Source organism: Caenorhabditis remanei, chromosome I, assembly GCF_010183535.1.
Source record: "Caenorhabditis remanei strain PX506 chromosome I, whole genome shotgun sequence".
In the NCBI taxonomy this organism is placed as follows: domain Eukaryota; kingdom Metazoa; phylum Nematoda; class Chromadorea; order Rhabditida; family Rhabditidae; genus Caenorhabditis; species Caenorhabditis remanei.
In genome coordinates, this window is record NC_071328.1 from 8851825 (window position 1) to 8861700 (window position 9876).

General features: G+C 44.0%; 3 protein-coding genes across 3 annotated transcripts; all 3 read left to right on the forward strand.

Moving 5' to 3' along the window:
* Positions 1–2772: 2772 nt before the first annotated feature.
* GCK72_001818 (uncharacterized protein) lies at positions 2773–5272 on the forward strand (the record flags this gene model as incomplete). The annotated part of the gene is made up of 2 exons (XM_003109880.2): positions 2773–2833; positions 2886–5272. 2 exons carry the CDS (start codon positions 2773–2775, stop codon positions 5270–5272), a joined length of 2448 nt encoding a protein of 815 aa, XP_003109928.2.
* A 779-nt stretch (positions 5273–6051) lies between these two features.
* GCK72_001819 (uncharacterized protein) lies at positions 6052–7626 on the forward strand (the record flags this gene model as incomplete). The annotated part of the gene is made up of 1 exon (XM_003109927.2): positions 6052–7626. The coding sequence occupies one exon, from the start codon at positions 6052–6054 to the stop codon at positions 7624–7626; it is 1575 nt and encodes a 524-aa protein (XP_003109975.2).
* A 218-nt stretch (positions 7627–7844) lies between these two features.
* Positions 7845–8726, forward strand: GCK72_001820 (uncharacterized protein; the record flags this gene model as incomplete). Its single annotated transcript, XM_053723142.1, has 2 exons — positions 7845–8054; positions 8352–8726. The coding sequence occupies 2 exons, from the start codon at positions 7845–7847 to the stop codon at positions 8724–8726; spliced, it is 585 nt and encodes a 194-aa protein (XP_053591787.1).
* Between the last annotated feature and the right edge of the window lie 1150 nt (positions 8727–9876).

Genomic DNA, 9876 nt, shown 5'->3' on the forward strand with positions numbered 1-9876 from the left:
TAAACCAAGTTTACTTTTATGCGTTGAAGCTGCTCTTACAATCAGTAACTGAACAAATCTCGACGTTTTAAATACTACAAGGGTAATTTGCAAATAGATACTATTAATGTTTTTCAGAAAAAATTTTTTCTGAAAGTTTCAGCAGAGTTCTCTAGCAATGCTCCAGCACCATATACAACTCACAGACCTCCATTAAAAAAGGAAAAGTGACAAACGAACCTTTTAGAGTACTCCATATCCATTCCACCTGTCCATGACAATGATTCCACCAACCTTAACGGATTATAACGAACGGTAAATACGAGTAAGGAGTAAGCATACAAGAAAATGTTTGAAGAGAGATCAAGTAAGATTTGAGATCCGTGAAAAATTTTAAAAATCAAGGATAAGTATAATAGAGTGTTTTACAGAAATTTGCAGTTCTTCTTTTAATAAAACACCGATCTTTGCTGAGAAAGTAAAGCTCCGCTCACACTTGGGCCACGTCCTCAATTGAGCCGTAACACAGTTTGAAAATGTTGTATGCATCACTAATGGAACAATCGAAAACAGTACAAGATGAGTCAAATTATTTCTTGATCTAAGTGTGGGCGGAGCCTCCATGTATCTGCACGTTTTCTAAAAAAGACGTATTCCTTCCATAAGAAATTCGAGTAATTTGCATGAAAAAACTCAAAAAATCAGATAAAATTGCAGTAAAGGGTGGTTAGGAATGTACCAATGGAAAAAACCTAATGGAAAATGAAAAAAGAAGAAAATAATGAGAAAGCGTGTCGTTTTTCCTCTGTCGTATTCCGTTTCTTTTGTCTCTTTTTTGTAGATTCATCTGAAAAAGGTCAAACTGTGGAAGAAAAGATGTGCAGAGGCTATAACGAATATACGAAAAGTTTCAGAAGTAGATCATTAAAGAAAATAGGAATTTCGGTGAGTTTCACATCTAGAAAAATAGTATCTTCCGTTTTCCCTGATGTCGCGACCATCCTTCGGATACTCACGACCTGAGATGCAGACACATATCTTCACAGCTAAATCTCATCACTTAACCAAAGGCAAACCTATCATCTAGTATGATTTCCCTCTAACGAGAGAAACTCATATTCAAACTGCCGCCATGAAGTTTACAAGGAAGGATGCAAGTGCGCCCCGCCGGACGCAGGTCGCGCCGGCGCGCATAACTCTACACTTCGCCTTCTAGAAGCTTCCGAGAAATGGCGCGAAACCACCAACGCATCAACGGAACAAGCCACAATCGACAGTCTTCAACTCAAGTCGACTCACGTTGACACTTCACCATCAGCTCACGTCGGAGGACCAACTTCCATGTGTTCTCTCTGAGAAGCGTGAGCCCAGCCGTATTGGTGCACCGCTTCAAAGAGAGACACACACACACTCCGACTACCAGCTCGCCGTCAACCGAGGACAACTAATACCAGCTTGCACTAACTCTTACCAGCAACCTCTTCAATAAAGGTTTATCGATCTATCTTTGTGCACCGCTTTCAGATCACAACACACACAAACAGTGAGTGAAACATCCTTAGGGTTGAGGGGCAGGTTTCCACCAAACCTACATAAAATCCCCCTCGTCACATGGTGCAATCGACCGGGAACAGAAAATTTTTTTTCTGTGATGACCAGCGAACCAAAATTGGTGGCACTGTACTGTTGTGTTGAGTGATTTGACTAGCGCGCGCTGAGAAAAAATCGATAACTGGCGTGCACTCATTGTCTCGCTTGGAACGACTGCTCGTCTTGGAAAACGGGAACAACGACTCGATTCGGCGAAAGCAACGGAAACGTGCACGGCGGGAGAATCCAGCAATCGGTCAGCCACTGGCGGAATGGAACAGATTGAAGATCGCCCGCAAAATCGTGTCGCCAGTACCAGCCAAGCAGCAGTTTACCAGCATTCAATCAACTCTCGGCGAAAAAGATGGTCGCAGGCAGGTAAGTTGCTAATATTTCTCGAATTTCAGGTAACAAATTCAATGCAAAATTAGCTGGAATTTCGTGAAAATTTTGCATCATCATACCAGCTTGTGCACATCTCGGCTCAAGTCAACTACGCTCGTTACACCAACGAACAAAATGATGCAATAGATGAGCGGAGCGCGTGCTCCAAGTGTAGCACATCCTTATGCCAGATCAATGGCTTCATCTACCAGCGTCAGCCTCTCGTTTGTGCGGTTCCTTGGACGTGGAACACCGTGGCACCACAATCGGGAGTACCAGTCCGGCAGTATGGAGGAGTTGCCGTCGAATCCGCAGCTCCGGGTCTCGCTGATGGCCCAAATTTTCAGCTCATTTCTCATATCCATTCTGTCACCCCTTGTGTAGTTTTCTAGTCAAAAAATTCAAAAATTTCGGTCATTAACACTCTAAAAAGTCTCTCTCAACATTCAATTCATTCTCTCACTCTTCCTCATTCAAATTCTTTTAATTCAGGCCGTCTGCAACGATCATAACCCAGTGCTCTCAATCAAGAAACCCACAGAAGTACCAGCAACGACTAAAATCACAAGAAAAATGCAGTTAACAGTTTAAAAAGTGTGCAGCAGTCAGCCAGTGTGCTCCTCCGAAGGGACGCTCCGGTCGACAGCCACGGAAAAGAAGATTTTTCGCTAACAAATTCTTTTTAATTTTTGGAATAAAACCAACAACATTCCAATACCTTTTGTTTAAATACCTTCTTATCTTCTTGCGGTTACATAACCCGTTTTATATCTTTTGTTGAATTTTATCTGAGTCCTCTCTCATTTAAATATTCAGGGTATGTCCACTGCGAATTCCAGCACCTTACCGCCAAAGCCGAGCGATCATTTGCAAGGCAAAGGTTCGAACTGAATAAACTACTTGTAGTTTATTAATTTAACTGTCATTTTTAGTGATGTCGGAGGGTGAGAAGCCAGCGGAAGACAAAAATGATCGAGTTGCGGAGGTCCAGAATTACCAGCAAGACTCAAAGAATCATCGACGAGTCAGAAGATTCACAAAATTCGAACGGACGTCGCTACGATGTGCTATAGTTACCAGCAAGCACAAAGATAAAGTGGAGCATATGAAAAACTCGATTTCATCATGGCAATCAACGATCGCAAAAATGAAAATCAATATGCAAAACGCACTGCAATACGCCGACGATACCAGCGAAGAATACAACCTGCTGCTTCGATCGCTACGAAAGGAAGGCGCGATTGGAGAATCGACTGATATGTCAGCACATCATCCCGAAGAGCAGTCTTCCCGTGTCGGAGAAGGCTCGGACGGTGATTCGAGCGACATGTCGGACATTCTTCAATTACCGTCTAACAAGGAATACCAGCCTCCGGAATCTGACGAAGACGACATTCTCTTTGTACCAGCTTCTTCATTCAAAACGAAACCAACCATCAGCACATTGGATAGAAGATTCTCGGAAATTCAAGAGAATGAAAGCAAAGGAAATGCCACATTCGTCACCATTCGCAATAACACCTCGAAATTTGGTCAAATCAAGATCAAAGACAGCGAAAGCGAGAAGGAGTCTGCAAAAGAAGATGATATACCAGCTGAAAAACGACACATCAAAGTCACTATAAGCCAGGACAGACAACCAAACAGTGCAAAACCATCGGAGAAACACGGAACGTCTCCAAAAACGCACAAAGGTCCTGCTAAAGAAGAAAGTCGTCTACCAGCCAAAGAATCATTTTCAAAACGAAGCAAATCGGCAGAAAGAAGTCGTATATCTACAAGAAGAGGTCGTAGTCGTTCGCGGAACTTTCATCGATCGATCGAAAGACATGCAACTCATTCGGATTCGTGGAAGCGGAGTCACAATTCCAGTGAAAGAACGATGTGCCGTCAAAGTCAAAGAGACACATATACCAGCAGAAGCAGACGAAGTGTTTCAGCGGAAAGGAAGAAATATCACCATCGTTTTTCTCCCGTCCGCTCATACAAAACGCAATTCCGTTCGAGAAGCTACGATCAAGACAGATATTGTGATGCCAGAAGGTACAGGAAAAGAAGCACTTACTTGAATCGAAAGGAGACGTCGCCTGACAAGAGATCACCGTCACCAAAGAGATCTCCGAAGCGCCTCTCGTACCAGCCAAGAAAACGCCAACGTTCACCTTCCGTACCAGCAAAACATCCGTCTGGAAAGAAGAAAAGAACGACTACACCGTCATCAGAGCAAACGATCTTGCCACACCTGGGAACGGATGAAGCCCAGGAGTTATTGGAAGGTCAAATCTGCGTGTTCTGTAAATCGGAGGAACACTCGTCAAAGGATTGTGTTCTCGGAGATTCCAGCGAAATCCGTAGAAAATTCTGCGAATACCAAGGATACTGCAAAATCTGTGCAAGCAGGGAACATCGTACGAAGAAATGCAAATCCAAGTACCAGCGAAAATGCAAAAGATGCGAAGAGATGAAGATACCAGCGAAACATGGAACATTCGTATGTCCGATCTTTATGGCAGGACGTCAACAAAAACTGGAAGAGGACGAAGAAAAGAAGAAAGAAGAGGAGAAGCTAAGAGCAACAACTACCAGCTCCAATCTCGCTCTCCCCACTTCGGAAATTTCTCTACCAGCCAGTTTCAAGACGCCAACGACTTCGAGGAAAATACATTCAAGCAGAAGCTCGTCTGGAACATCAAACACGTCGTCTGGCACATCAAACACGTCGTCTGGCACATCAAACACGTCGTCTGGATCCAGTCGATCGTCTTCAAGAACATCTTCATCGTCCAGCCATTCATCAAAATCATCTGCAATTTCGCGCAGTACGTGGTACACGACTTCGACGTATTCAAGAAGCAGTAGCACTTCATCGAACACCAGCTCATCTTCCGACTACACCACCGACTCCAGCGATATGTCAGAAAGTCCAATCGATTCACTGGAATTCGTGCCAAGAAGACCAGGGAATCAAAGATCTTCCGTGTCATCGGAAGAAGGATTCGATAGACATTGGGAAACTCTCGGAGCAAAGGATCAGTCTCCAGAAGTCTCGGAATACCAGCCGCCAAGAAGCCCGTCACCATTTGGTTATCATAGAAGAACTGAAAGATCAAGGAATAGAACCTTCAAGCCAACTACTTCTTCGGTACCAGCAAAGATACCAATACAAATAGTGATAGCGGAAAGCGTCAAAGAAAGAATCCAGAATTCCGAAGGAGATGACACGAGAAGACAAGGAGTTGGAGCCGATATACCAGCTGGAGGACAAGTGGAAGAGAAGCAAGACGAAAATCTCGAGACCAACAACATCGAGAATCTTTGAGTGAAAAAAGAGAATTTGCTGAATTTTTAGGCTTAACTTAAAGCCTTCATATTTTTCTTTATACCAGCAATACAAATTGATTTGTTGAGACCTTTTTTGATATTGAATTTGACCGAAATCAAGAGTTTGAGACTCTGAAAATTACTTTCCTTTCCTCTTTTTCTCTGAACCACCACCTATCTCTCAATCTCTCCTTCTGTTCCCTTCCCGGGGGAGCAGGAGATTCCTTATCTCTTTTCTCTTTCTCTCAAATTCTACCAGCCTTTAATATTCTAATTCATTTCAGGTATTTCAGGTTTAGTAGTGGCCTAAGTCTGATTAGGTAACACTTGCTCCTTGTAGCAAGTGTGGGTTTTAATTCTAGGTTTCTCTAGTTTATTGAGGTATCAGTGGAGGCTAAGCACAGACCAGGAACGGTTTAAAACTGTTGCTTCTGCCTCAGGGTACCAAAATTTCTAGTTTAGTTTAGTATTATACTCACGGAGAAAAGGCACCGTTGAGTCATCCGGACCTTCTATCCCAAAAAACAAAAAATTTCCCGTGTGATCTAAACACGCGTCTTAGGTTATTACCAGGTTGACCTTTACACGCCCTACTGACACGACAGCGTGTCATGTAGGCTCTACCTTCTTACTGCATAAAAATATTATATTATAAGTTAGTGTACCATTCCAACACTATCATTGGCTCATCTTGTGAGTTTCTCTGCTCCTACCCTTAACTTCTTGCCTTTGACTACACTCTACTCACACTCATTCAACACGTTTTCAGAGCCTAAAATGTACGCAATCCCTCCTGCCAATCGTCCGTCAAGGAAATACCAGCAAGTAGCCGTAGCAACGCACAGGTTCCCTCACCCGGAGACATTTTGGAAGGAGTTCATTCGCCGAAGACCAAAAATGGACATACCAGCATCAAAACAGTTCTTCGACACGCACGTCTGCTATGAACCTTCCCCAATCGATTCAAACACGGAGGGAAGAGGACGTTGCGGCGCATGTGGCAACAATTGGGGAGGACAACTGATGAAAGCACATTCGGCATATAATTGTGGAGTCCCAAAAAACTACCAGCTGGAGTTCGTGGCAACAAACACTGCGGCATACTGCCCGAGATGTCTCAGCTCAGAGGAGTTCCATGTCTCGTGCAGAGAAAAAGACCTAACATGCAAAAAGTGCGAAGAAAGAGGAAACGGTCCGAGACCTCACAACCCAATCGTCCAATGGTGTAAACTCAAGGAAGGTACCGACCCGACCAAAGTTTGGGAATGGCGGACAGCCTACTACCAGCACCTACAAGAAGAATCGAAGAAAGAACCATTCAAGATTCGTATGGTTAACGATCGATCAATCAAATTCGAGCCACTCTATGCTTGTTGGGGATTCCCGCCATTAAACGGACACCACCTCTACCAGCCACTCCGGTACGCCCCAGGAGCCGACTACCCAGGACTCCTACCAGCAACGATGCCACAACAACAAGCAGCAATGGCAAAGGAACTGGAAATGCTAGAGAAACGACAGGTAAATCGGCAGGTTGCTAGAGCCAATCCGACTGCTCCCGTGTCGGGCACAGGAGTAACTCTGACAACTCGTGCGCCAGGTGAAGGTATTGAAGCTTCCGCAAGGTTGCGCTACCCAAGTCAGGCGCCTGCTGAAATACCAGCAATATCTCAAGCACCAAACCTCTCGTTCTGGACAGCCCATAGCAGAAAGGAAGCCGAAGGAATCTGGGAGCAGGAAAGCAAGAAGGCGGCGACATTCTGGAACACATCACAAGACGTCATACAGTCACTGGAGAAAGACGTCGGTCAAATGGGATATCCAGCAAAGATCGACGAAGAATACCAGTACTACGAGGATGAGTACCAGCTGAAACCAAACGATCTCAAGGACATGCTTATTCAAGGAGTTTTGATCGAAGGCTCTCCGGATTGTTTTGTCGACAGAGCAATGGCTCTTCAAAATACAATAACTGGTCAGAGACAAGAGGAGGACACGATCAGGAACCAGCTCTTTGGTTTGGACTCAGCAACTGTGATCGTCGCGTATTTGGAGATGCTGTGGAAATTGGCAGTAGTCCTATCTCAATCGGAAGAGCTGCCAAAACTACAACTAGCGGACTCCAAGAATCCGTATGTATCAGCCAGAGCATGGAAGGAATTGGTGACCGTCCCAACAATAAAATCCTTCAAATCCGTACCAGCCCAAGTTCGTTATCACTTCTTCACCCTCTGGATCATAAACGTAGCCAAGAATTTGGAAAAGAAGTCGTCGGAAGGAGAAGGAGGAAGTACCAGCGGAATGGACAACGGAGGAGAAGGAGTGATTGGTGGCGGGAGCGGAGCGCAGTGAACTCACGAAATCTTTATTTCGTTCATTTTTGTAAAATTCGACCCAAAATAAAGTCGATAAAAAAGTTTACCAGCATTTTTGAGCTCTAAAAATAACAAATCGTGTTGTATGAGTAGAGTTAGGGAGTTTCAGAGGCAGAAACAGGCAATAGGAGCGGAGGTGTAAGAAGAAGGAAACGAAAGTCGTGTATGGTCAAGTGTTGGGAACGCAGACACACAATGGGAATTCCTGAGAGCGTCGAGGAGCCCAATTTAAGTCTTCTGGAGATTGGCCAGTCGAAGGAAGATGGGGTTATCCAGAGATGTGGAAGAGTCAGGCGTCGTGGTCATGGCTGCGAGCTCTTCCTCCATAAAGAATTGGGTCTCAGGCGTCCGAAGACGTTAAACGCATCAGAGCTGGTAACTCTGGATGCACCAGTACCACAGACAGTACTGTTTCAGGGACGCAATCTCCCAGGGACGCAATCTCCCAAATCCTTTTCCCCCAAACATATAATGTTTATGTCTGTTATCCCACAAACCCTCTGGATTGGGGCGGTACCAGCATATTCATTCACTGTCCCGTAACAATTCCTTCAGCCCATCTGTCCTTTTGTTATTTCTATACTAACACGGAAGTCTCCAAACTTTTGGGACTTGCCGTAAACTTTCTTGGTTCAAAAAACTCTTGCCTCTCAACTTCTAGACCCACTTTAGTTTCCATTTCTTAAAATTAATCAATTTCAGAATAATCTACTGAAATTCAGGTTACTCTTGTGCAAATATAGCCAATTCAATTGGTTATTATCATGTCTACCAGCTCATGGGAGCACCCGAGATTCGAGCAAATCCAATGGTCACCAGATACCAGCAAAGAGGACTGGAACTCTTCTGGAGACGTCAACATGGACAAGCTCGTTCTCAAAACAGTCGCTGCAGCTGGTCAAGAATAGTTCGAAGGAACTAGGAAGGACAATGCAGCAAAAACACCTTCAAACGCTGTCACAATTCGATGCTTCACTGGAATTCCATCAATACAACTCTGTAACGACACCAGGGAAGCAGCTGACACATACAAGTTTCGGATGGAAATGGCGAAGCACCAAATCATGGGAATTCTAGCCGCGTGTTCTGCTCGAAAGATCAAATGCTCCAATATCATCTCACCAACTCATTGACATGCAAATCACCAGCAGCCGTTCATAACAGCACACATTCATGTCTACCAGCAGAGCAAATGACCCAAACAGCAAAAAACGCCTAGATGCCAAAGCCACGACATTCGGAAGCCAAGAAGCAAGAAGAATCTCCATCTGTCTTCAACTTCTCACAACTCAATCGTCAGTCGAACAACGTCAAATGGTCGTCAAACACCATAGAAGATGCACATCTGATTCTGTTATCACATGCAGTGCTTCAAGGAGACGTCGTCACCAAGAAGTACCAGTTATAGGAACCAGAAGTCGCCGATAAGGACAAGATCTAGTCAGTCGAAGACAAGGAATCGGTAGACGACAGTCAGGCAACGTAAAGAAGATGTCACGTCAACTTCACGACGCTTCAACTACTTCAGAAGTCGTCTAACAAGCTCGCAAGTCATTCAACTACAAAGAAAAAGACTACCAGCTCAACTATCAAGAAGCAGGAAATCTTCAAAAATTCACGAGAATCGTCAAAAGGACAACTTCGTCACTGAAAAGTCAACAACGATAACTCCAAATTTAGATAATTTCTGTTTTAAGATATTGAAAGGTCAAAAGATCCAGAGTACCGAAAAGAGACTAAAAAGTCCAACTGCTAGTCAGTACGGGTCCAAAAGAGATACGGGTTCTGAGGAAGTGGTGCAAAGTCTTACCAGCAAGTCATCAGCTGGTTGCCCATAAACTCAGAATCTTATGTCCACTTGTAGCAAAAATGTTACAAGCAGGTCAAGTTCGGAGCCAGTAGGCAAAGAATTTGAAAACTCTGGCTTAAAAGTCAATAAGTCTTTTCTTTTCTTTCTAGTCAACTCTTTAATAATTCTTCATCAAGTCTAATTAAAGTCTCATGTCTTCATCAATCTTCTCAAAACACCAGAAGACAGCCACGACAATCCAACTTCACATCTTTAACTCAAGGATTCAAGGATTCTTCGGACAACTGAAGAAAGCCAGGAAGAAGAAGTCTTCAACTTCCTCAGCTCGATCTTCAGTAAAGTTTAGGATCAGTTAGTCAACGAGAGGAAGCCAGGAACATCCGTTCCCCAGCTCGACCTCATGGATAGTAAAGGATT